Here is a 27777-nt window from a genome sequence, read left to right on the forward strand (position 1 = left end):
AAAGCACACATTCCAGTGTTGGTGCAATTATAAATAAAATTATAAAACAATAACTGGATATAATAAGTGAAACATTTTATGCCCCCTTTCACCAAACCGTTCAATATCGGGCTAATAGTTTATATAACCTTCAAAAATCCAGGTGCATTAGTAAAATGCTCCTGATTAAGAACGACTTCCAAGAATATTCGAGCATATCTGAGATTTTGGAAAGTTTAAAATTGGGGTGTTTATCAGCAAAAGTCTTGCAACTGCCAGTCTGAATATTAAATCAAAATGAACAGAAAAGTAAAGATTTTTAAGGTGAAAATTGTTAAATTATTAATTATCCTTTATTTAGTGTAAACTAAAATGTTTTCCCCAAACAGTAAGTCCAGCAATGTTCAAATAAATGTAACTAGGGGGGAAAACCATGAAGTCCTTATAATCTAATGCTGTCATGTGGTATTTTAAGGCGGTTTTTTAACTGGTTCTTGAACTTCATTTGTTTTCAAGCGTTTAAAAATGAATAAATCAAATGAATGGATCTGTAAGGTTCTTTAATGTGTGACTGAACAGTGAACTAAGCGTTATTCGGATATCTAGCGGGATTCAGTAGCCATTGTGCCGCAAATTATGGCGCTATTCAACAGCAACTACCTTCAAGTGCTCGCAGCTCTCTTTAAGTACTATGATAATAACACGTTGGACTTTACATCACGTTGATGTAAAAGCCCGATCTTCCCTCCGTAGTCCCCTTCATAGGGCTCTTGTGCGCATGTCCTCCAGGCTCAGATGTCAGACACTCAGGGGGCTCATTGCCTTCCTCCTCCTCCTCCTCCTTCTCCTCCGCCTCTTCGGAAACGGGATGTGATGTAAATACACAGAAACTTTTTTTCTGTCCCTCTCTCTCTTTGGTGTGTGTCTTCTTCTTTCAACAAACTGCTGCGTTAAAACTAGAATAAGAGCAAAAGAAGTGAAGTAAAAAGTCGCGTAGGTGAAGCATCCGGGAGGTAAAGCCACCGTTAGTTTTCTCCACCATGATCCTGTGAGCTCCTCCGTCTGTGTCCGACAACAAACTCAAGAGGAGCCGGACTGCACTCCGAGAAAAACGAATCGAAGCGGAGAGAGGCTCGCTGCTGGTGTGGACCCGGAGGGAAACTGCGGACAGGTAAAACAGCTGACACTTTCTGTGGGTTTGAAAGGACTGAGAGCGGAGGATCCACGCTGCGGAAAAACTCGTGATGATGAAAGTGCATGATGGTAACAGGCAGAAATCATATGCTTTACATTGAGGCCTAGAGAAGATGGGACATCATATCTCTTCTTTGTTGTATTGAGGAAGATGCAGGAAAAATAATCAAGACATGATGCAACCAGCTCCAAATAGATATTTACTTATTTACCTACTAATCCTACCATCCAAACAACAGACATGTCAGAAAAGGAAGGTGTGATAAGGTTTACAGAGAGGAGCCACGGTTTGAATATTCTGGGAATACTGTAGAAAAATGTGTAGGAAATAAAATAGTCAGTGAGTTACTATTAATCTTTTGGGACATAAAGGCAAAACTAAACTCTTTAACGTATAACTTGAAGATGAACTGTAAGATATTGAAAAAGCCCACAAGGTTAGATGTTTTCGTTCAGTTGGTCATGATCTGTTTCAAGTTTCAAGGTATAGAAATGGTTCTTTTCCCTAAAAGAGGAGGCGAAAGAAGTATAATTCTGTCACATGTGGAACATTATTGGGTTCACATTCTGCAAACTGAACTGTTTTCTGTAATCCATGTCCATAACCTATTCCCGTTTCACAATCATCCCTTTTCCAGATTATGTTTAACACTATGCACTGTAGGGGTGCTTGATTGTTGTCTTCTGATTTGGTTGGATACTTATTAATTACATCTTTTTATGTTGTTGCGTTTTCAAATATTCACAGTGATTTGACAATAGGTGCTTCACACAGACTGGAGGAGTTTTAACCTGGATGATGACTGATCACTTCTTTAGTGATAGCTTTTTTTTAACTGACTGACCTACTTCATGGCTCACTTGTAGATTCGTGTTTGGACCTCATCTGGTTCTAGATGTTTATAAATTGTACTAGCACACCCTATAGGGGTGAGAGGACCCCAGGGCTAAAATATGTTACTGGTCTAATGCGAAATACCAACCAGTGGTGCAAACGACTTGATGATAGTGAAAAAAATACCAAAAACCTTCTGGCACCAGCCTCCCTGCAGCACCAGTTAACGACTCCTAACCCTTCAGTGAAGTAAATGGTAAAGTGCTCAAGGCCGTTGATGGGGATGCACAATTTGTGTCAACTGAAATAAAGTGTTCCAGGATGCAGACAAGTGCAGAACAGCTCGCTGTGCATTACTTTGTGTTTGTATTTCTGTTGATACTATATATGCACATGCATTACTGAGCTAGAAAAGTCCTTTAATGGAAGAAGCTGTGAAGCCTTTTAAAGGAACAATGTGTAACAGGTTTAGCACCAAAGTGAAAAGTTAATCAAAGCCAGGCATTTACACCAAAGTGAGCATCAATCGCAGTGCTTAAATACAGGAGTAAATGAGGTCTTCTGTATATTTTACTGTGAACTGCTGTGGTTATGTTGTTATCGTGTAAAGAGAGAGCTCATTATCATGTTTGTGTGCAAAGATGTTGCATGTGTTTGCAGTTTACAGTAAGTTAATGTCACCAGTCAGACAGCAGACTGAAGCAGGTACCGTTGCTGTTAATTTAGAGCAGCTTGTTAACTGCTTCAAGTGAGCACGCTTAGGATTTAATGCCAATCAGAGAGCAGGACTTCCGGTTGCATTGTGAGAGTCCTGCGTGCTGAGGTGCGTCTACAGAACTTTGGTGTAAAAGTTTTTAGTCTGCGGTGTTATTATAAGCTTTGCATGTACAGTGTGTTTGTGTGCAGGTCCATGTGTGCGTGCTGCTGCTGACCTCTTCACCTGCAGTGGGATCATGTTTGGTTTATTTTCATGTTCAGCACTGAGTCAGCTCACGTTACAAGGATGAACTTATGGCTCACAGCAGCAGTTTAAACCTTGAAGTGCAAACCCCAGTACATTTCTTTTCCATATCGCTATGACCGTCATCAAACCTTATTTCGGTCTGTGGCTCAAAAGTAAATATAAATGGACAAATATGACCAAAAATGTGCAGGTTGTGGACAAAATTATGACGATACTACATTTACTAAGTATTTTTGCCACTTAATGTTCAAAATTAATAAATCAAGGTCATGGTGTTCTTTTTTACTGCATTTTTTTCTTGTCCTTTTAACCAGGAAGAGGTCTTAATATTAAGAATCATGTTTTGTGGGTGTGTTACTGGCTCACACAGGCAGCATTAACCTAACATGTTTTTCAATGGCAGAAGGGCAGGAAAAACTGGAGCTTCCAGAGAAAACCACAGGAAGAACATACATACTGCCCACTCAAGGGCCCTGCCCAGGTTGGTTTGAACCCAGGACCCTCTTGCTGTCAGGCAACAGTCTTAAACACTGAGCCAGTGGTGCCAGGCTCAGCACAGTGGTCGAAAGTCTTCTTGAGCAATATTGACACAGTTGTAATGGAAAGAAAACATGGTTTTCACATCAGTTATGGCTGTAACTTTTTTACTTCTAAACTTTTAAGGTGTTAACAGCTCTCTTTTACTCATCTGACACATATTTTATATGTTCCCTGCCAGTAAATAATTCCAAGCTTTCCTAATATCTAAGCTGTGTTATTGCCGGGGATGTGTAAGTATCTAAACTTAAGAAAGAGACATTTGAGGGTTTAGCAGAAGAACATCTGTTGACAGTTTAGTTTGATGTAGATTTAGAAATTCGATAAGCGTGAGCTTTAGATGCATTTCCCCAACAGCCAAAGTTTGGAATAATAAGAGAGTACAGAATACAAGAAAGAGGAGAGCGGTGCAAGGCTGAAAATCCCCTCCACACCATGCATGAACCGAGTCCAGAAGGATCTGGAGGTAGTTTATGAGATTTTCTTGAGCTCATCAAGATGATGTGTCCCAGTTTTTCTTTTCTGTTTTTCAGTTTGATTTGTCCCGTTATTAAATTTGCTTTATCTCTCAGTAGTAAAGAAACCTTCCAAAAATTTGTAGATCTGGAACAAGTCCAAAAGTTAATCTGCCCTAAGCTGGGCCAAACCCCACCTCTGAAGAAGAAGAAAGAAATCCATCCATAACTTTTTGAGTAATCCTTCTAACAAACAGGCAAGTAAAAACCTATAGCACCAACCTTGTTTGTAGTGGAAAAATATGGCTGTTCCGCTCACAGACACTTTGCATAAGTTTCCAAAATTAGTGTCAAAATATTAATGAAGCAACTTTTTTTTTGCATTTTTAGGTACACTGATGCTAAATGCCTAAAATACAGACTATTTATTGATGCCTTAATTTAGTGATGTTAACTAAACTTGTGTACATTTCTCTGAAACATTCTGCTGAAAAACTCTTGAAAGGGAGCAAAGTCATACAATCGGACTTCCTTTAAAAGTCCCCAAATCACTGTAATGATCAGCAAACCAACAAATTACCAGCAAACTGCAAAGAAGGTGGCCACAAACGTTTGACACTAACGTTTGATACTCATCTTGGTTAGTATTAACACAAGTGTTGATAGTTAAGGTACTTAAAGCAAAACTCACTTCATCAGCCTGACTTACAGCAAATGTTATAAATTATACAGACTTAAGTTGAACCCACTGTGAGAAAGAGATTTAAATACTGCCAGTCTGTGAATATCTGTGCCTAACAGTAAATAATACAAGTAGTTTATTTGGGAAATACTTATCGGCCAACAATGTGACGCAGTCTCTGCTTCCAGCTTCTCTAATGAGAGAACGTGCTGTTTAGATTACAGTGAACTGATATTTTAGGACATTTAGACACGAATGGAGACACTGTTTTCTGACATGTTGTAGATAAAGCGATTTCTCTAAAAAGTAATTAACGGTGAGAAGTACCCCACCCCCAAACAAAGAACAAGGTTATTTTTGTCAGCCTGGAGTTGAGTCAGTGACTGTCCGACCCCTGCAGGTATTTAAATGGCTTCATGTTTATGACACGAGACGATAAAAAGTTGATTTGTTGTTTCTTGAAGAGACTCTGAGAGCAGCCTGGAGCTACAGAGAGAGAGAGTGATTGCACAACAGCAGGAGATCAGTGTTTGGCTCCGACTGTGAGAGCTGACACCTCAGCTCACTCACAAAGAAAAGCAATCTTCACTCTGCTCAACTTGATGATTCTTATACCAACTGTGCATAATGTTACTGTTATTAAAGAAGTGTAGGTCATGTTTGAGTGTAGCGGCAGCCGAGCGAATAACAAGCAGGATCCACTGTTTCCAGATCCACGACTCTTGCACTGCTACTGCTGTCATCATAAGCTCATGATGCCTAGACCTTCACCTTAAATCACATGATTCTGAGGTGATTCGCATTCTTGGGGAGGTGGAAAAAATGTCAACTGCAAAAGTTTTGTAGTCTCCAGATGTAAAACTTTATCAACTCTGTTAACTGGAAAAATATTTGGCGAGAGACAAATTTCTTAAGAAATATTGAGGTGCTGGCGTTCTCCACCAATTTAGATTTCTTTTCTAGTAGAAAGGACTCTGCAAATGTTCCACTGGCCACGTTCTTTGTGACAATGAAGTAACAGATAGCAGTGTAACCTGGTGCCTCTCCAGTAAGTCTCTCCAACTCCTCCGTCTTGTACTACAGCTGGCGACAGTCTCGGTTTTGCTCTGCAATCTTGGTAAGCTTGGCATAGAGGCATGTCTGTGCAGTGAGACCGTGGCTAGTTGTTTACCAGCAGCTGAACTTTCAAACTTATTTGTTCTCCCTTTGGATACAAAGAAACCGCTTAAATTAGTTGCCAAGTATACTCGGGTGGCTGTTAATATAGTGAAGTGTGGGAAAACACTGAAAAACACTGAGGGAGCATTGATGCAGAAGTCTGTACCTTAGCTCTGTGTAAAACTGTGACAAAAGTCAAATCTAATTGTTTTCAGGAAAAACTGTTTCTTTGGTGTCAAAAAAACACCAGAGACAAGCTCATCTTACGAGCGCAATAGTAAACTGACCTTTATTATTCTTTGCTGCATCGTGAGTCAACAAAGGGCACCAAAGAAAATGAGGAAAAAAGTAAAAAAATGCAGGTATTTCCTATGTACAGAGACTTGTTACAAAATAAGGATTTTAAATCCATTTGCATTGTTTGAGTGATGAAACCTTGTGTTTTCAGACGGTGTAGTAGTAGATGGTCAAACGTGAGAAGGTGTTAAGGTGTTAAAAACATTTAAATAGCAAGTCTGGGTATCTATTTTGGTCTGTCTGTTGGTAATGACCATTTCCCTCTCTTTTCAATTTTTATTTCCCTTTTTTTGTAAGAAGATATTGTTACTGAGCCAAAGTGATTCACATTCACGCTAAAAGATGTAGCATGTTTGCTTTTACAGTTTTGCTGCAGAGAAAGAATTGATACTGTCTGAGTCCCCAGATGTGAAGTGTGTAGTTGGACCCTGAGTGGCAACAAGCCACTGGCGGAAAGTGCTAAAGACAAAGCAGAGAGATGCTGCTCAGACTTTCTTTTATCTGCATATGCACTGATGTCTGTAAACCTTGGCGCGGTAACCTACACCGTCGATGTGTTGATAGAAAGCAGGGGATAGTCACTTTACAGCCAAATAGTCTTTGTTTTAATGCTTTGGCCTCTCTGCACTCTGAGCCTGGCTTTGAGGGCTGAACATTAACAAGATGACGTCAAACCATCTTCAAGAATCTCGATGAACGCTCTGGCTTTCCAATAAAGGATCACCAGACTTACAATATGCACGGCATTGGAGTCGCATCTCTTCTAAAATCTATCCAGCTCAATCTGGAGCCAATAAAGCCATCTATCTGTGGGAATCTAGGAAAAAATGGAACTTTTTATCAGATTGTATCTCGCGTGTTATATATTATATCATGCTATAATATATGATATGATATATCATCCTTCGCCCAACTTAATCTTTCACAAGTTTAGAAAAAGTAATCCAAAGTAATTTAACTTCAGGTCATTAAGTTACCACATAAATTCTTCGACCTTCTCGTCAGGTATTATTACGACATTCACGTAAAGCCTTTTTATAGAAATCCCACCACAGACGCACTGAAAAACACAAACACTTACAGGAAACTTCCACAATGGTTTTTGGAGAAACGTGTGCAGATAGTAGCTGCGGTTGGAGCCGAAGGAACAGATTACAGATAAGTTTAAAGGAGCCCATGTTTAAGTGTATTGAGTTTCCACCAGCCAGGCTGCAGCCAGCAGCTCATTAAACCCTTAAGAAACCACAAGGAGGATCTGTTAGAGTGGATCTGTGCGAGGCACATGAGGAGCAAAAGAAGAACGCCGAACATGGCAGCTGCTGAGAGAAGATGATACAGACTGAAATCGTCCGTGCCTATCAGGCAGAACTTTATTAAAATTACATTTCTGTAAATTACCAAAGGGACGCTCTGATGGTTTGTGTACTGTCTGCTCTGAGACTGAGTCTTATCTGGTATTAAAATAAGAAAAACAACGTGTCACTGCACTGTCAAATACTTTGTGTAGCTACTCTGCATTAATAGAAGTGTTATAGAAGGACTTTTCAACCGCCGACACTCCCATTCACAGCTTTTGTTCATATTTCTTGCAGTGTGGGACCCATTTCTTGCTCAATCATTTCCAAGTAACTCTCTCTTAACAGTCCTTAATGGCTGGTTCAACTGTTGCTGCAAAGTACACACATAAAAACATTGTTATTTTACAAGCTTCAATTTCCAAATGAACGACTTGCCGCTGAAAAGTTTCCTGGAGAATCATGTGAAGTCACTAGTTACTGAATGTGTTTTGCTTCAGCTGTGGTTAATGTAGCGGTCATATTCCCACCCATTTACTTCCAGTAAGATCACTGACACCTTTGTTAGTCCTGCGGGGTGAGGACAGGGTGAACAATCCTCAGTGACGTATCACACCCTCCTTATGGTGACTATGAGACTGATTACGATCAGGACAGCGCTTTCCTGACTTCCCCTCTTCAGTGATCTTTTAAACCTTCCTGTGTAGCTTTGTTAACTAAATCCAGATAATATGAGGTACATGTCCCTTGCATTTTGTTTTTTGTCGAGTACACTGATTTTAATTATTTGTAGCATCTTGTTTTTTGTAGTTGCATCTGTCTGATTGTTGCCACAAACTTGATGAGAATTCTTTCTGAAGTCGATATGAAACAAAACTGGAATTGCTACCATTGCTGATAATGTTTTGCAGGGATCGCATCATTTTTAGTCAGTCCGAAGCTACAGTAGTATAGTGACTTTGCCGAACTGAAGACAGAGCACATCCTTAAAAAAAGTAACATAAAAGTTTTAAAAAATGATGTAACATTGAATCTCCTTTATTTTGACCAGCACTAATCAATTAGACCAATTGTTGACGACCCACAAAAAGACATCTTTTTGGATTTTGGTTTGGATTCTTGCTCCAAACAACTTCATGTACTCAGTTGTTCCACTCATGCACTCACCTACACCACTGATTATACCGACCTCACACACCATGGTTAGTTTAAGTTCTCTCCTTGTTTCTTTGATTTTAAAAAAAAGTCTTTTTAATTGGCGTTTTCTGTGTGCATCTCCTGTTTTTTCATGGCTGTGCAGCCCAGTTCGTGACAAGTGGGTTGTTAATTGGTTGATCTAATCAATTAGTCCAATTGATTACAATGCCATAGGTTCTTGTATTGCTCCTTAGTATCAGACAGGTAAATTAGTAGTTTGTTAGTACACTCCATTTTGGTGTATTAACTTAACGTCTGGTAATCAAATTAAAGAATAAATACCTATACTTATGTGTAAAAAAATAACTTGTTTTTGTGCATTTGTCACCATGTACTAAATCAATCCCGCTGTGTTTAAGAAGCTCAGCTATACTCTGAGCATCAGCACTTGTTGTACTTTTGCTAAAAGTCTGTAAGATGAGTTGAACTGCACATTTATGAGTCTGCCCATGCATGCAAGTCAAGCTGGTAAATATGCAGATAGGTATATTCAACTGTTCAGTCACTTTTTTCAGTTTTCATGAGTTCTCATGAGTTTTTATTCAAGTCTTACTAGAGTTTATCCCCATAATAACCACCACCTGCTGACCCATCACTTCTCCAGAAAAGAGCATCAACCATTCCTGAAAAATCCCCGTCCTGTGTAGTGAGAGATGACGTAGTTTTTAAAGAATGTCTGAAGTCTCTTATGTTCCGTGATAATCATCCATAAGGAGTATAGATTCTCAGGAACAGCTTGACTCACTGCAGTTTTACGCTGTTGACTGAACAGTTAAAATGAGTAAGTCAACCTACAGACTTTTTCAAAATGTTTTTTTTTTACTTGTTCACAGCTGGTTTAACACCACAGGGACTGGAGCTTGAAGTACACAAGGGAACATTGTCTTGCACACCATGAGAATAGCTACCTTAATATAAGCAATGTGTCAGTTAAACTGAAGTCAGATCTTAGATAGGCTGCGTTTTTCTTTCTTGTGACACCTTACTTTCTTGGCTTTAAATGCCGTGCCGCTATACGTGGATCTGTACAAGTTTGTGACTGGTTATTTGCTAACAACATGGCCTCTTTCTTTTGAAGGGTTAAGGTTGACTTGAATGGTTTATCTGTATTTATCTGAGTTGCTAACCACTTTCATGTGACTGCTGAACCTGGTTTCTAGTGTTAGGGTCAGTAAAAGCAACCAAGGAAGGGCTGTACTGGGTATGTTGAATTTGCTTGTTAGCACAGGCCCCTGGTGAGTTTTTATCACCAGTAATGGATGAAATAAAGCAAATGAATGCCAGATTTACTTCAGCTCTTGAATATGCCACTTGATCTTTAGCTCATGCAACTCTGTGGTCTGTGTAATCATCTGGTGACAGACTGGATTTACTCTGCATCTCACCAAGTGCATCCTGGGATGTCTGTAGTCCACGTGTGCTAAACGAGACCTAGTTTTGCCATCTGCCTGGACCGTCACGTTAAAGTTAATGTACTCTGTGCTGTAGAAATTTGTGCAAACAGTAAACTGTTGGGTATCAAAAACCAAACAGTGGCCGTTTTTAAAGTGACAGGAGTCGTGAATAATGCTGTTTGATGTCAGAAACAGATTTTAGTTTACAGTTCTTCAGCGTCAGCTTGTGTCTGCTCAGTGATAACTTCACTGAGCCTCCTGAGAGAGATGAGTCGTCTTCTCCCTCCACCTCCAACCACTCCTGACAGAATTATGATACCCTGCATACCTGTGTGTGTATATCTGTGTGTGTACTGCTTGCATGTAGGTGCATGCATGTGTATAAACCTGGAGTGCTTTAAGGATGTATGGTCCTGAGTGTGTTTTAAATGGCTCCAGGTGTGTGCTTGCTTGCATGTGTTTTGTGTATACTGGTCCTGTCTCCAGGGTTTGTATTCAGAGTTAAGCAACAGAGTCTTGAGTGACATTTTGATATCAGAGCAGTTACTAATTCGCCATCTGATTTCCAGAAGAGCAGCACTGAATCAATTAAAAATAAGATGTGAATGAAGCAACACTTGCAAAACAAAACATTGAAGAGTTTTATGTAATCTTTTACTCAGAACTGTTTCAAGGCCAGTTCTGAGTAATTGTTTGAAAACTGTGATGGCTTACTTGCAGAAAGTTTTAGCAGTTACTCAGCAATGCTGGACGAAACAGTTAAAAAGGAAGATATTGTCACAAATATACAAATATTGTCAATAAAATGAAGTCGTCTTGCAGAAGGTTTGACTATTTCCCAGTCACAGGGCTGCATCTATCTTCAATTTCTTGGTGGATACTACATATGTTTAAAATACAGTTGGGCTTATTCCCAATACCAGTAACAGTAACTTTACAGTGTTTTCTATTAGTGGCAAAATCTTATCAAAAAACAGGCCTGTTTCCAATTTTTTCAGATCAAAATTGCACAGTTCTTCAGCACAAAGCCCATGCAACAGTAAGGTTAAAAACAGCCTTAAAGACTGGTTGGCAAACCCCAGGCAACCACAGTCATTATGGAAAAATATGTATTCCAAATATCAGCCACCTAGCGAATGAAAAAGAAATTGTAGTCGTTTATCTGTTATTGCAGGTTCCAAGGATTTTGTCTGGCACGGAGATCTCACGGCCTGCATACATACGCCTTTCTTTTTGGGACTCGTTACCTAGTTGACTACTTTAGTCCTTTTAGTCCTTTGGTTCTCAACCCAGAAGTTAGAAAGCAAATGTCAGATATCACAAGATGAGTAAAGTTAAGAAAAAAGACCCAATTTTGGTCTTTGCTTTCATTTCCTGGCATAAGCTGCACATTTCACACACCTTTTAGCTCTAATTAAAACTATGTGACTCTTGAATGCAAACATTTCCAGAGGTGATGTTAGCAAATCAGTTAAGATCAGGTAAAATGTGTCTTTGAAATTTGGAGTTAGCAGGAATTTCCCAGTTTTAGGCTTAGCATGTCCCCCATTCATACTTATCGGCGTATTTAATTGTGTTTAACTTGGCTTCTGTCTTTCCTGTCAGTTCAAAGCTTTACATGTTAAATCAAGCGCTCCTCACATTCTTCAAATGCCAGCAGCTTTTTCTAAACCAGCTGCTTCTCGGCTTGAGTTCAGACCTCGCAACCATCACCTGCTCCAGCGTTACATTTGCATCTTAAACATTCCTCTGACTCCCAAGAGCAGTTTTAATTCGTGAGAAAAGTTAATAAAAGAACATAAACATGGACCTCAAAGCACTGAACAGAGACAGCAGTCTATAGCAGACAACAATAAATGACCACAAAGTTTTGCTCAGACTGAAGAGAAACTGTTTCTGCTCATAACTGTGCTTGCGTATGAAATGAACTTAAGAAAGGACTCCACAGATTTTACAGTTGATTTACACAGCATGGTTAGCACTGTGAGAGCTGTGTGTAGCTTCTTTTGTGTGTGTGTGTTTTTTAGCCCAGTTTGAACTTAAAAGTCTAGACATCTTGTGACCTGAGTATCACCAAACTTAACTCACACTGCTGTGAATAGAAAATAAAAGCGGCAGATTTTCTGTGAATGTTGCCTAAAGCGAGGGTTTTATGGATGGCCATGAGTCTATGTTTATCACAAGCCACAAACAGATGAAAAACCCCTATTTTGGCTTTCGATATGTCTACAGCGCTATTTGAAGGAAAACACTGGGAAGAACGATGGCGCAAAATGTTTTGACGGTGAGCACACATCTGAATTTGGCTGCTCTCAGTCGTGTGGTACGGTTTTGATAAGAGAATCTCTTCATGAGTCTAATTATGGAAGTTTTATTTCTCGTGCAGTTGCTCTGTTGTTTCTGTTGATAAGCAGCTGGGAGTCTTTACCGTCTAACAACTTGATGGTGTGTTCCATTACAATCTGGACCCAACAGGCCTCTATGATTGTGTGAGCGCAGCCTCATTTATTGTGTTGCATAATCAGGCAGGCATTGCTTCAGTGACAGAAAGGCTTTACAGCAGATTTTGATTCATATTGACTTGATAGCATCGCACAGCTGCTACAGATTTGTCAGTTGCACATACATGATGCAAAGCTCCCATTCCAATACATCCCAAAGGTGCTCTGCTGGAGATCTGGTGACTGTGCAGGCCATTTGATTACCAGCTACTACAATTCACTGGCTTATTTCAAGAAACCAGTTTGAGATGATTTAAGCTTTGTGACATGGCACATTATTCTGGCTGAAGCAGCCATCAGAAGAATACTCAGGCTGTGGTGTTTATACCATGCTAAAGTGGTACTAAGGGACCCAAAGGATGCTAAAAAATTGAAAGTATCACTCAAACCATTATACTGTTGATGCAGGACAAGATGGATTCATGCTTTCATGTTGTTTACACCAAATTTTGACCCTGTCAGAATGTCGCAGCAAAAATTGAGAAACATCAGACCAGGCAACATTTTTTCCAAACTTCTGTTTAGACCCTGACTGCTGTATCAACATGGTACTGGAATATTAATGGCCAATAAATGAGAATAAAAAGCTAAAGGAGAAATGCCCTTCAAACATGTAATGAGTGTTAATGTTCCACAGGTAACTTTCCTGCTGGCAACTTGTGTTTTGAATTACATGTCAGATTTTTGAATCACCAAGTATTGGTCTTAAAAATCCTATATCAGTATATACATCAGTCTCTACTTTCATTGTCCAATTTTTGTGAACCTGTGTGTGCCAAGTGGCACACGGGGTGGTCTTCTGCTGATGTAGCCCGTCTACTTTAAGGTTCAATGTGTTGCACATTCAGAGATACTTTCCTGCATACCTTAGAGATGGTTGTGTGGGAAAATCCCAGTAGATCAGAAGTTTTTGAAATATGCAGCACCAACCAACAATCATGCTGCGTTCAGAGTCTTGCCAAACGTTTTTTCCTCGGTCTGATATTTGGTTTGAGCTTCAGCAGATCTTGCCTACACACCTAAATGCATTGACTTGTAATTGGCAAATTAGAAATGTGCATAAGCAAGCAGTTGAACATGGAGAGTACACAGAAAGATGTTTTTGTTCATTAGAATGGTGATTCAATGGAGAGCAATACAGACCAGCTAACATGACTCTGGGATTCATAGAAATCATTTTTAATTAACACATTTATGCATTTAAACACTTTAAACTACAGAAACTCATCATAAAGACAATTAAAACATTGTGTCCATAGTCCTTGACAAAAGAGTGGGATTGTGGTATCACCTGGAATATGTGCGTGTGTTTATGAGTGGTTTATAATAAAGTCTTGCTCAAAGATCCATTTTCCCTAAAGTGAAGTCAGGCTTAACAGATAATTTTAGGTCAGTGTTTGGTTCTGATGGCTTCTATTGTGTGCTTGGCGGGTCTGTTCAGTTTTGCTCTCAGTGAACTCTGTCTCATTCACCCCATCAACCAGAGAGAGAGAGAGAGAGAGGGAGAGAGAGAGATGTAGATTCCTGTGTGTAGCTGTAAGCGAGAGAGAGAGCCTTGGAGAAATGCATGTGGATTCCTGTGTGTTTGTGTGAGCGAGAGACACAGAAGGAGAGAAAGACAGAAAGAGAGCGAGAGAGAGAGGTCTGGGTTGCGTTGAATGTTTGGAATGTTGAGGCTTTTGGCTTCAGTTTGTTCTGACGGGAGGAGGGAGGAGAGAGAAATGAGGGACAGAGGGAGAGGAAAAGAAAAATAGGGAGAGAGGAGGTAAGTAAGGGGAATTAGGGAAGGACAATGACGGTTTACTCTGTATAATAAGGAAAATGTACTTGAAGTAAAAGTAAAGGTATGAATGCGTTCTAATGGCCATGCCCATTTATGAACATAATTGTAGTTTGTTAGTATTGTGACTATTTTTGGCGGCAGTCAACTTTTTCATACTGGTTTAAACTGATGATCGTTTCTTTTTCCTTTGGGTGCTTCCAGTTACTTTATAAAATCCCATTCCCACGTGGCTGACATTTTAACCTTTTTAAACACCTGTTGGAAACATTTGCATTAAAAATGTTTTCTACTTTTCTGAACTGTGGCTTTAGCAATCATGGTGTAGTGTCTGAACTGTAAATACCAATGCCCAAAACCACTGGAACTGAGGATAATATTTTTACTTTAGTTACCATATTTTTCGGATTATAAGGCGCACTGTCAATGAACGGGTTTCTTTTCATACATAAGGCGCGCTGGATTATAAGGTGCATTAAGCGAAACAAAACAGATAAGTCAAACTTTACTCAACTTATTCTTCTTGCTTCCTCCACTTCTGTACCATTGATTCACTAGTGTTGAATTCTCTTGCAGCTTCTCTGTTCTCGTGTTGTTGCAGTATATGAATGACTAACCTCGTATTATGGATGGATTATCTCAGTTGTTCTCCTGACTGAAGTTTGGTCCGTTTACAGCATCCTGCCATGCCATTGCATTTGTCCCTGACCATCGGGAACCCTCACGTTAACTTTTATGTGGAAAAAAGTTAGCATTCATCCTCCAGCTTCACTGCTGTTTAGTTTTCTGTCTTCATTTATGTTGGAAGTGATAGCAAAGCTGTACGTTTTAATTTTTTTTAGAAATTTCAGTCAGAATATGCTATGTCATGTTTAGGTGGCAAGTAGCGAGCTAACTTCCTGCTAAATCTTTTATCCCATTAAATGTAATAAATCCTGTTTTCATGGATGCCTGCATGTTAAACTTAATTGTTACACCTGGTAAAGCAGCAACGCTGATCATTTTTTTACAGATGAAAGAATTTAGACAGTTTTTAACTCTCAGTGATCCCGCAGTGTTCGTTTGACTTTGGGACCTGAAGGGGACGGAGTTTTGGACCCAGATTACTTTGCGAGGCTCCTGACTACGGTAGCCGTAATGGTCCGACAATCCATCAAGCAGTGCGGCTTCATAGCTTACCAAAGTCGTACTAAAACGTTTTTTGACAGATTTTTGAGCTCCGTGTACCACATAAAATTGGTTCAAGGTCAGTAAGCACAACATGAATTCATACATAAGGCACACCGGATTGTAAGGCGCAGTGTCCCTTTTTGAGAAAATTAAAGGATTTTAAATGCACCTTATAGTGCGAAAAATGCAGTACTTTAAATATATTTTTATGCTGAACTTTTGTACTAACAGCAAAGGGTCTGAGTACATAGCTATTCTTCTATATATCTATAGTTAATCCAGTTACATTGTCATTTTATAAGCTGGACATGAGCCTGAGCAATCCTGCACAATGTTTTCTACACTGGAAACACCCATGTTCAAACAATGGTTTGTCAGAGTGACTGTGACTAAGCAGTGATCTAATCGTTTAAAGCACACATAGCTGGGCTAGGCAAAGAATCTCAAAGTGCAAGTTCTGCATAATTGGAACAAAGACAGTTTTGTATGGTTCCATTCAGTGTGACTCTGATTTTAATAGCATTTAAGGTTATTGAATAAATGTCCCACAGACCAAAGTGCGCTGAACAAAACTAGTCTGTCTGTACTTTTCTTTTATGATAACATACTTTTTTCATGCAAACTATCTTCAGCTGTATTATGTATTAATTTATTACACATTAATCTCTATATTGATTTGGAACTGAAATGCTTTAAAAAATATCAAACTATTTAATGAATCCAGTTTTTTAAATGCGTAAATTTCCTTTCACTAGTTTCGATCATGTTCTTTTTAGGCTTTGTGATGGTGTCAGTTTTGATCTCTGACACTGTTTTCTATTACATTCAGGTGGGTACACAGACCTGCTAAACCCATTTGTGCTTTCTGTCAGTGCTGCAAATTTACAGTTAAGAGGTTTTTGGTCAAAAGAAGGTTGTTATTTCCATCTGCAATAATTTATATTTGGCAGTAAGGCTCTGCTCTGGAAAAGCAGCAGCAGGACCCCTCTACAGAACAGATCAGGCATCAATAACTTGTGGCTCCTAGAGTTTCCAAAAGAAGAATGAGAAGCAGAATCCAGTCCCTCTCCTGTGGAACCAGCTCCCAGTGTGCACTCAGAGATGGACACCCTCTCTACTGTTAAGAGTGGTTTAAATGTTCTTTTTGGTTAAAGCTTATAGTTAGGACTGGATCGGGTTACCTTGAACCATCACTTAGTTGTGCTGCTGTCGGCTTAGACTGCTGGGGGACTTTCCCAGGATGCACTGAACATTTCTTCTCCTCTCACCTCTTTTCACTAGCATTGCATTTATTGTACAGCTATTGCATGTTACTAACTTTTGTCTGCTCTTTCCTGCAGTGTTTTTCTTTTTTCATTTTGTTTGTTGTGTGTGATCTCTCTATGCTCCTGTTTTTTTCCCGTCTCTTTCCCCTCAAACCCCAGCGGGTCGAGACAGATGGCTGCCCCTCCCCGAGCCTCGTTCTGCCAGAGGTTTCTTCCTCTTTAAAAGGAAGTTCATCCACATAGGTGATTGTTGCGATTGTCGGCTCTCCACTCAACTATTATTTGAAATTGAACTGAATCAAACTGAATGTATTTCTTTTTAAGTCTCTTATCTGTGTAAATTGCTGGACCCACATGTCCTGCCTCGTTCACTCAGGTCAGCAGACCAGATACTTTTACTCATTCTGAATAGACAACACAAACTCAGACATGACAGTTGCTTTTGCATTTGTGGCACGATTTTCCACTGCACATCTGGCAGACTTAAATCTAATTTAAAAATACACCTTTGCTCCCTAGCCTTCGTCCCAGTGTGAGATATTGACTGTGATTTTAAGTCACCTTTTAATTGCTGTGGCTCTTTTGTGTCTCCCTGTTGCTGCTTTAAAAGTGGCAAAAGTATTTTATAGGTAGTGAAAGAGGTTTGGTATGAATTGAACAGACAGGAAACAGATCATGACATTGAAAGCAGATTGCAAATCTGCATTAACTGTGGACAGGCTAAAGCGATTTAGATGAGATTTGCCAATTGGATCCATAGAGCGGTATCAGTAAAGCGATCGGGTAATGTAGGCTGATCCCAGCTGATCTGCTGTGATTTTCTGGACTTTGTAGCCTGCTTGAGCTAACCTTAGCTTGATTTGTGCTGCTCTCAGCAGCAGAGAAGTTTGAAAAAACAAAAAAGGCCCTTTGCCAAGTCCACAATTGACCCATCTACTGTATCGCTCTCATGTTGCAGACTCATCTAGAACAGTGGTCTAAAGTGAACAGAGACCCTTAAAGTAGTTCGGATCTAAACAAAGAAGTGGATGATGCATAGACACTGACAAACAATCTCTTGCGTTATTTAGAGAGCAGGACCTGGTTACATAATGTGCACACTTTGGTAAGGCATGTAATTGCAAGGCTCGATGCCCCAAAGTTGTTTTACAGCGATTTCATTTCCAGAAATCTGGTTTATTTATAGCAAGCCTGAAAAAAGTAAATGGTCTGTTTTCATGGTGGCTCGAGAGGTCAAGAAATACTCCAGGAAGTTATTTATAATTTGCTTTTAATGAAGTTGAATTTCTTTCATCACTTGTTTGTTACAAAAACAGTTCAATATTGCTCTTCATTAGATTCTACCAAGGGTTACTTTTTTGTTTCTCTCTGACTTCTCTTAATCTCTTTTACTGTCTTTTTCTCTCTGTTATTTTCTCTCTCCCCCCCTCTCTCTCACTCTCTAGTCATGTGATTTTGCTGTAGAGATGAGCAACAGGGCAGGAATCTGAGGTTCAGCCAACGCATTACATAAAGCTCCCTCCTTCTCCCCCAGTCGTTGCTAGAAAACAAACGTGAACCACTTCTTCTTCGGCTCGGCTAAAGTGAATGAACTCACTTCCTGAAGCCAGAGCAGGGAGTTTTTCATTAGGGAAAAAAAGAGAGAGAGGGGGAGAAGGATTGTTTCAGGAACAGACTGGATTCTCTGGTATTTAAGAACAGTCAGTATGTGAAGAAAAACATGCAAGTCTGTCTGAAGTGGGCTGCAATCAGCTGCTGCAGCCTGTTGTGTCTACAGACCGAAACATTCACATCCATGTCAAGACGGCAAGGCTTCCCGTCTTTAACTCCTGTTAGCGCTGAGCTGGCTGTTTGCCACAAGGACAGACAGCAAAGGTTTTGATTTATGGTCAGTTTCAGATTTTGCCTGTTGAAGTCATCACGACACAAACTGGATGCATCAGACGTGATTCTTCTTTAATTGTGTTTTTCATTTCATTGTAGAGCAAAAGGTCTTGAATCTGAAGCTCCCTGTGGCTTTGACAAAAAAAGGAGAAACTAAACTAAACTACAGTAACTTTCTATATTTTATAAGTGAGGTCTGGTACCAGAACTGTGCTGCGGCCCCATCAAGAGAGGTTTGTGTCTCCCCCTGTTCTCAAATCAGACAGAGCCACTGTGATTGTTCTGCAGATGGATTTTAGTTTCTTTTTTGCTTTTAACCTCCTAAGACTGGAACTCTTTCATTGCATGCATTTTCAGTTTCTCTTTGCTATTTGGGCTGATTGGGACCTGATGAATGTAAAAACAAAGAATTGCCTGATTTTTGTTTCTGAGAAAAATTAGATCAACATATGACGACATTCGCTTTAAATTTCGATAGAACAGTGGCAGTGTAGTGTCCTGGTAAGTGGATATCAGGCCCTTGTAGAGCAAAATTTAGTATTTTGCTCTAGACCAGCGGTCCCCAACCCCCGGGCCACGGACCGGTACCAGTCCGTGAGTTGTTTGGTACCGTGCCCACGAGAGTTGAGACACGGGTGTAAAATTTATTTTATGGTTTTCAGGGTTTTTATCGTTTTTTAGTGTTTTTTTGTTTATCGTTAACTCTGTTTCCCTGGGTCTTTTCCTGTGTGTTATGAATAAATCTTCTTTTTTTGGTACTGGTACAGGTCTTATTTTGTTGTATTTATGCGCGACACCTTAAAGGCCAGTCCGTGAAAATAGTGTTGGCCATAAACCGGTTTGTGGCACAGAAAAGGTTGGGGACCGCTGGTCTAGACAACCCAAAATGTGATGTTCACATATGTGGACGCCAAGACCTAGGAGGTCAAATTTAAAAAAAATATACATTTCAGTTATTTTTGCTTCAAATCTGCAAGAAAGACATATTATTAAAATGAAAAGTTAAAGTGTGTGAAATGATTTGTTGAACTGTTGATAGGCTCATTTCTACTCGGGCTGTGTCACCTTTACTGGGTTAGCATCAGGGTCAAATTCCGCTCTGATCCCAAAAGAGTTTAAAAAACCTGGAAGTTCGTCTTTGACTTTAACGCTCTCCTCTCTCTCTTTGCTTCTCCCTTCCACCCATTGTTGTCCTCCCCACCTTGCTGTCTCTCCTTTACCTCCCTCCTCCTCCTCTCTTTGTGTTTCTCTCCTTTTCTTCATTTTCTTATCGGCCCTCGGCCTCACCCCGCTGTCTGCGTTCTTTCTTCCTCTCTTTGTCTTTCTTCCTGTCTATTTTCTTTTTCCGCCTGTCTCTCTATCACCCCGTCTTTCTCTCCTGCCCAGCTGTTCTGACCCCGAGAGCTGGTGTTTGCAAACTTGACAGAGAGTGAATGTAGAGAACAAGACAATACGAGTAGACAGTTGTAGTTTTTCTATATGTGTCTATGTATTTATGCTTGAAATGCTTCGTGTGCAACAATAGGGGTGTGTCCATGTGCGTGTATGTATGTGTGTGTTCTTCAGTGTTGCGTAACCTCTGTGAGTGGGATGCTGTTTGCGTCCAGTGTTTATAAACTACTCCGCTCCAACAGCAATAACATTGTGAAATCAAACACACACACACACACACACACACACACACACGCACAGTCCTCTCGTAAATGACGGTAGGAGTCATTCAGCCTCCTCCTCGTCCATCCATCCTGCTGCAGTTGTGTAAAACAGTGACCGCTGGAGACAGCCGACTTCCTACAGCGAAAACAAAGATTTTGTTTGTTTTGTTTGGAGGAAATTGCAGTTTTGAATGTTTTAATGTCAGATAATCAGTTAAATTACTCTTAATGTGCACAATGGAACACCTAAATCTCCAGAGTTCTGCTTGAATGAAGCGTTCACGTCTATTCAAGCCTCAAATGAGGGATGTGATAGCTGAAAGACTCTCTAGATTTTATAGTAAATCGTAGAATGATTCTTTAAACGTAGATAAATTAGAACCAGATGAAAATATGTTGCGGGATAAAATGGGATGAGAGGGAATAAATCATTTTAAGGGGGGAATAAGGATAGGAGCAGCAAAAAACAACAAAAGTAGAATTCTTTAAAAATTCATCATCACACAGGAGACGTTAAAAATTCGTTTATGTACTATGATTGTTAACTGTGGGTCACGATGGCGGCAAAATCAAAGACTTAAACATCTATTCTAGTTATGTGTTTATAGGACCTTTTTTATTTTACAATGGCAGTAATGGTCTTTGCATATGTGCAAATTGGCATGTCAATTTAAAGACAAAACAATGATTTATTTTATGGTTTGGTTTATAGAAACTTTCCTCATAATTTTCCTAAAGATGTGCAAAAATTGCAAGGATATTTCCCAAAAGAAGTCAACATGGTGCTGCAGTGGCTTTTCCTGTTTCGGAATGAGTTCTTTCCACGCACTCTTGGCTTCCTCCCACTGTCAAAAGACATCCTCGTTAGGTTAGCTGGGTATTCGTAATTGGCTATAGGTGTAAATGGTTGTCTGTTTCGATGTGATTGGTGGGCTGTCCAGGGAATAAGCTCCAGCCCAACTACAACCCTGAATTGGATAAAATGAAGAAAATAAAAGGATGGGTTTCCAGAGTGAATTGTTTACTGTAACACTTTATTCCCTTGTTGTCTGAGCCGTCAGTCACTGTCAGCTGCAGATGTTCATGTTGTTTTTTCTGTGTCTCACAGAAATGTAGCGTGTGTGTTGGTGTGATCGGCGGACCATCATGCACCTCTTCTTGCTGCTGATCCTTCAAGCTACAGCAGCCATCGGACAGATTGATCCCGGTACACAGGAAAACACACACAAACCCCATTTTACCCCATCTTGATTTTAAATCTAAATTCATCCTCTGCAACGAGCCAATTTAAACAGTTACAACTCAGTAAAATGTTTCATTTGTAAAGGTCTAAAACCCGTCCTTGCAAAACACATAAAAATAAAATTGTGAATGTGTTTTTCCAGCACACTGTCGCTACCCCTTGGGCATGGAGGATGGACGGATCAAAGATGATGCGCTCAAAGCATCCAGCCAATGGCATGAAACAACAGGACCACAGTACGCCAGGTCAGTGTGGCTTAAACATTAAGTCGACTGGTTTTAAAAAAGTGTCTTTTATTGTTTTTAACTCTTGAGTAAAGAAAAAAAGAAAAACCTGAAATGGAATTGTGGGATACAAAATTGATTAAATATGCCTTAGAATGAAGACAAATGAAAATTTGAAGATTTTAGAACTCTATCTTTTGGTTAAACTTGTGCAAGTGTGTTTTATCTGTTTGTGTGTGTGTCCAGGTTGAATCGTGAGGAGGGACACGGCGCCTGGTGTCCTGCAGCGCAGCCATCAGTCAGTCAGTACCTCGAGGTTTGTGTCTGACGCGTGCTCAGTCATGTCCGGGTACCTGCTTTTGTTTGAATGTTACAAAGTGATCTCTGGGTATTTTCAGTTAGATGACAGATATCCTCAAAATCTACATCAAGTCCAGTGTTATGTGGCTAAGTTCTACTCCTTAAGTAAGAAGGTGTCGTGCATGCAGGACAAAGTGGCGCTGCGCAGTCAGTGTAACATGAGAACGTGTGAAAAGATCACAGTGGATCAGAATCTGAGGTTTCAGAGTGTAACACAATATTTAAGTGCTTTGCAAAGCAGCTAAATTCAGTACATTCTGATTTAAAGGTGAAGTCTGTGTATGGTCTACAAAGTTATTCTTTGGATAAATCTAGAAGCTCATGTGTTACCCAGAGAAGGCTGTTTTCTTACAAACTGGCATATAAACCTAAATCTGTGTATAACAGCTGACTTGTGGGAGGAGTGAAACACAAAGAAATACGTAGCTTCAGAAGTGAGAGATCTTTTAATAAAGTTGGTGGTATCGATACTGCGCCACGTGTGAATGCTGCAATGTGAAGCTGTAGGTATTTAAATATCAAAGGAGAGAATCTCAGTCACAGTCATCTGTGGACAACAAAGACTGTGGATAATCCTCAGTGGCACATGAGCTGCATATTTATGTGATTCAGACAGTCTTACACTTCACATCTGTTTAAGTCGCTTTAATATCTGTATATTGACATACATTTAATATGTTAAAATGAGAAAAGTAATTAAAAAAATCTAAAACCTGAAAATAATTTTGTGATGTTGCAGAGCTTTTTGTGTGCACACTGTTGTAAAGGCACACAGAGCATCTTTAGTTTTTACAGTTTTCTTTATGGGCCGATTTCTGTAGAAATGCAACTAAAATCCTGAGACACTGCAAACACTCAGCTCACGATAAAAACCAACTTTGAAGCCTGTTATAGGTCTCTGACTTGAATGCATTTCGTATTTGGAAGCTGCATGCCTCTTGACATTAAAATTGCAGGATTAACAACCAGATGTGTGGATGGCTCAGCTCTATACTTTTGGGGTGAACCATTTTCCCACATTAATGATACAATATTATCTTTAAATGCAGCCTTTGGTTTTTAGGTTACTCGCATGTTACATGATTTGACCGAAAGCCTTTTGCTGGAATTTTCTTTTTAGGTGGATCTGGGCAGACTCACCTTTCTGACGGTTATTGGTACTCAGGGACGATATATCAGGAACTCTGGGAATGAGTTTGCCCGAGAGTATCGCGTAAACTACAGCAGGGACGGCAAGCTGTGGAAGTCCTGGAGGAATCGGCAGGGGAACGAGGTGAGTGACCCAAATATCTGACTGCAGAGGTTTAACAAACATGACTTGATGAGAGGAGAGAGGAAACAGAGTGAAAAATGGGACATGAGAAGGGTCTGAGCCAAAGGAAGAATAGGAGAAAATACGTGAGGACTGATGGAGGGAAGAGTGGAGAAAGAGGAAGAAAAAACAGGATTTCTTTCCACTCGTTTTTCACTCTAAGCTGCTTCTGGTCATTCATATTCATATCAGAGGAAATTACATTTACACACCAGCTTCCTGTTGGCATTCAAGGTCCCCGGCGGCTACACAACACTGTTAGAACAATTTAAAACACCAGAATCATGTTTTTGATCTGAGGCTCCTCCCTCACATTCACATGGGGAACTTCCCAGAGTCTGTGCAGATTTCTGGTTATTTTGTGCCCAGCAGCACAGAGATTCACATTCCAAATTTCTCAGGGTGCTTTTTTCACTTTAGGAAATGAAGCCCGGAAACATCCGCTGGGGAGTAACTGATTCATGCCGTCAGTTGTTCAGCAGAGCAGAAACTCTCAAGCTTGTCTTCTTTGCTTTGAATGTTCGGCTGCTTATTTCTACACGTGCAGTTGTGCAGGGGCACTGTGTGAGAGGCAGTGAATATTCAAAAAATATACATTATTTTCTTGTGAACATAAATTTGGGATCATCCTCGCCGTCCTTTTGCATCTATTTGTGATTGTTTTCGTGTTTTTGTCACTTTGTTCGATCATTCTGGTCATTTAGGGTGTGTTTGCGGTCATTTTGTATTTGTTTAGCATAGCTTTTCTTGTCTTTTTAAAGAAATTTTCCTGCATCATTATAATAATGTTGGTCCAGGATCTACGTTGCAACTGACCAATCAGCTTTCAGTTTGCACTGGCCAAGAAGTTAGTTAATGATTTTAAAAGTATCACTAGCAAACCTACATGAGCAACAGCAACAGCATTGGCTAACAGCAAAGCTAACTTGATAATATTTTTATTAGATTGTATAAATTAATAAAGAAAACACAGAGTTTCATATAAACATAGCCTTTTTTTTTCTTTTTTACCCCATAATACAAAGCTGTGACATCACAACAATGTGACTGGTCACTTTCAATGTTGATCCTGGACACACATTGTTATGATGCAGAAAAAACACCAACACAGGGATATCAGATGCACGGATAGTTGGTCGCCGCCCCTCCCTGATCTTGATTTTGTCAGTGGTCTCTTCCTGTTAAAAGGGAGTTCTTCCTCCCACTATTGCCAAGCGCTGCTCATAGCAGGTTGTTTGCTCACTGGGGCTCTCTCTCTAATATTGCAGCATATTTAACTCCCTATTGTCAGGCACAAACTTTCCTCTAGACACCATCACAGTGGATTTTATATCAAGCAATCAAAATGTGACTGAAATGCAGACCTTCAAGTCTAAATCAAGGGATTTAACAAAAGTAGCACAAAACCTATAAAAGTGGCTAGATAGCAACGTTTCTACTAGCTCTTTAATCAGCCCATTCTCACTCCCGACGTGTAATATACCGACAATTTGTCACATCCCGAGGTGTTCTATGGGAATGCGAAAGGTGACCTTCTGCTTTCCTATGCTACGCGCTGGGTTGTGGATGAAATCGAATAGAATGACGCTCCCGCGGTAACAGATGTTCCAGCCGTGTATTCCAGCCCTAACCCTATCCTTATCCCTAATCTTAACCAACACCCTAATCGTGTTAGATAGTGTTTTCCAAAGCGATTTAAGTAAAATAAACATAAATGTGTGCATTCATTCCAACGGTTCTCATTTTCCGAACTCGTAATAAAGCGTTGGGTGGCTGAAAGCGTAACATACTGGCTATTTGTCACCTGGTATAAAATGTTACGCTTTGGGAGTGGGAACGTGTTGCTTTAATAGATTTATTGTTTGTTTGTTTTTTCAGCCTAAAAATTCCCTCCTTCACTTGCACCAATGTCTCTTTGGGAGTTCCAATGCACACCTTCCAAATACAAGTTCAACACTTGGAATCAACTCCAGATCTCTTGTCTGGTTCGTTTATCACGGAATAATGAGGGCGCAGGCCTCACCTGGCCAGGACACTGTTTGTCAAGGAATTATCTGAAAATCAGTGGACTGTATAAAGATGGCTATAAAGTCAAAACATATCACATGACAACTTGTAACAACGCTATTAACATATTGATTGAACAGATGCTCCAGGGGTTTAATCTTTCTGTACTCCTGGTGTGATGGTCTTGTTTGTATCCCTGATATCTGTGTATAGATTATTGAGGGAAACAAAGATGCCTACAACTCTGTCATAAAGGACCTCCGCCCCCCGATCGTCACCCGCTACGTCCGGCTGCTCCCCGTGACCAGACTGTCCACCACCATCTGCATGAGAGTGGAGCTATACGGCTGTTCATGGGACGGTAGGACACATAAACACACAGTTTCCTTGTTAATGTGTGTTTTCTTCAGCTCAACTGCCATTAGAGACTGTTTACGCTTCCTCAGAGACAAGTAAACCTCTTCATGTAAACATGTCAACATAAAAGCTTTTAATGTCCATAAACAACCGTTTTTCATCCACAAGCAACACTTTTATTTAACAAACACTGCTGTTTATCAGATCCTTATATTGAGCAAAAACAGGAATTTGAATGATATGAGTGCGATCCTCACACTGTTGTCATGAAGGTTGAAAGTTTGCTGTTCTGAGTGCAGCTGTGGGATCTTATTGTGGTGAGATAACAGTAAAATGGGATGAACTGCACCTTTAACTTTCCACTCCTCCTGGTTTCAGATGGGCTGATATCCTACAGCGCTCCAGAGGGTCAGCGCATGCAGCCGCCGGGTTATCCCATCGCCAACCTCAATGACTCCACATATGATGGAGTACACGAAAGGGGGTGGGTCTCTCTTTGCTGCACTCGTACTCACATCACATGTCAGCGTTTCCTGTTTACTGACTGCTTTGTCATCCAATAGGAAGCTTTTCGGGGGCCTGGGTCAGCTGACGGATGGCGTGATTGGCCAAGATGACTTCACACGGACCCACGAGTACAGCGTGTGGCCTGGCTACGACTACCTGGGCTGGAAGAACGACTCGCTGGAACACGTGGAGATGGAGTTTGTGTTCGACAGGCAGAGAAACTTCACCTCGATGAAGGTTTTTCATTTTTGCTTCCTCTACCTCATCAGTACTATGAACTCACCACAAACTGTGTCATAGCAGTAGAGGTTGACAGCACTTTTACATTTGCTTTTGCAATTACCAGACTTACTCAGAGTCTAAAAGTTGCCTTTCAGATCCAGTGTCAGGTTTCTCTAGTTTGCTCGGCACCATGTCAGCGTCAGCCTAGGCTGATGGCAATGGACATGTTTAAACATCTTTGTGAGGACAGAAAATTGCATGTTACTGTACTTGTGGGGGCCAGCAGTCACTTATGGGGACAAAATGCCCGTCCCCACAAGTTTGAAGGCACTTTTGAGATTCAGAATGTGGTTTTAGTGTCAGGATTACAATTAGGTTATGGTTAGGTTTAGGCTGAGGGTTAGGGTTAGGCATTCATTTTTGATGGTTAGGCTTAGGGTAAGTGGCTAGGGAAAGCATTATGTCAATGAGATGTCCTCACTAAGATATGAAAACGAGTGTATGTGTGTGTGTGTGTATGTGTGTGTAAAAATATTGAACAATGTGTTATAAGTGATCGAAGCTTCCAGGCAGCAGCATTTATTAGTGCAAACCCAAGTGGGAGCTTGGTTTGTGTTTTAACTTCTTCCTAACAAAAGTAACTTAATTTTGTACGTCTTAAGGAGCATGCACAGTATTGTCATGTAATAAAAGAGACTGAAAAGTATTTTCTGCCTACCTGTATATCTGGTCAAGCTTTTTAACCAGTTGCTTACAGCTCTCCTTCATCACTGTGCAACTGATGTAACTGCAAACGTACTTTCCATCCAGCATTTGCTTTTCCTGTAATATGGAGTGCAGCCAGCAAGTGCTCCAGCAATGCTCAGTGGAGTCATGTGTTTACTTTTAAGTCACGCATCAGCAGCTGCTAGCATCTCCTCCTACTGTGCCATCGTTGCCACTTTGTCTGAGTCCATTATAAATGAGCTTTAGATCCCTGTGGAACTCCCTCACGCTTTACAAACAATAGCAGATGTTCTGCTACTTACTCTTATTTTCATTCTCCATCCAGGTCCATAGTAACAACATGTTCTCCCGCGATGTGAAGATCTTCTCCTCGGTCTCCTGTTGGTTTAAGCCCCACTTTGTATGGGAGGCGGAGCCTGTGGAGTTCAGGACGGTGCTGGATGACCGGAATCCGAGTGCTCGCTACGTCACCGTGGATCTGAACCACCGCACTGCTAAATCCCTCCGCTGCCGCTTTTACTTTGCTGACGTCTGGATGATGTTCAGTGAGATTTCCTTTCAGTCAGGTAACAAACAC

The 27777-nt window shown here is 40.3% G+C and overlaps 1 protein-coding gene across 3 annotated transcripts in view; it reads left to right on the plus strand.

Moving 5' to 3' along the window:
• The first annotated feature begins 814 nt into the window (after nucleotides 1-814).
• Nucleotides 815-27777, plus strand: part of ddr2l (discoidin domain receptor family, member 2, like) — a 37638-nt gene continuing 10675 nt past the window's right edge. Inside the window, exons 1-9 of one of the 3 annotated variants that reach the window (XM_005451448.4) lie at nucleotides 815-1150; nucleotides 21351-21449; nucleotides 21628-21730; nucleotides 21956-22025; nucleotides 23190-23342; nucleotides 25602-25749; nucleotides 26124-26229; nucleotides 26309-26489; nucleotides 27526-27766. In XM_005451448.4, coding sequence (XP_005451505.1) covers nucleotides 21389-21449; nucleotides 21628-21730; nucleotides 21956-22025; nucleotides 23190-23342; nucleotides 25602-25749; nucleotides 26124-26229; nucleotides 26309-26489; nucleotides 27526-27766 — 1063 coding nt within the window. In that variant the 5' untranslated portion in view covers nucleotides 815-1150; nucleotides 21351-21388. Of the gene's footprint in view, nucleotides 1151-14203; nucleotides 14254-16841; nucleotides 16947-21350; nucleotides 21450-21627; nucleotides 21731-21955; nucleotides 22026-23189; nucleotides 23343-25601; nucleotides 25750-26123; nucleotides 26230-26308; nucleotides 26490-27525; nucleotides 27767-27777 lie in introns of those variants that run through there. The other 2 variants (XM_005451450.4, XM_025897017.1) reach the window with 2 other exon arrangements.

Source organism: Oreochromis niloticus, linkage group LG12 (genome assembly GCF_001858045.2).
Source record: "Oreochromis niloticus isolate F11D_XX linkage group LG12, O_niloticus_UMD_NMBU, whole genome shotgun sequence".
Lineage (NCBI taxonomy): Eukaryota > Metazoa > Chordata > Actinopteri > Cichliformes > Cichlidae > Oreochromis > Oreochromis niloticus.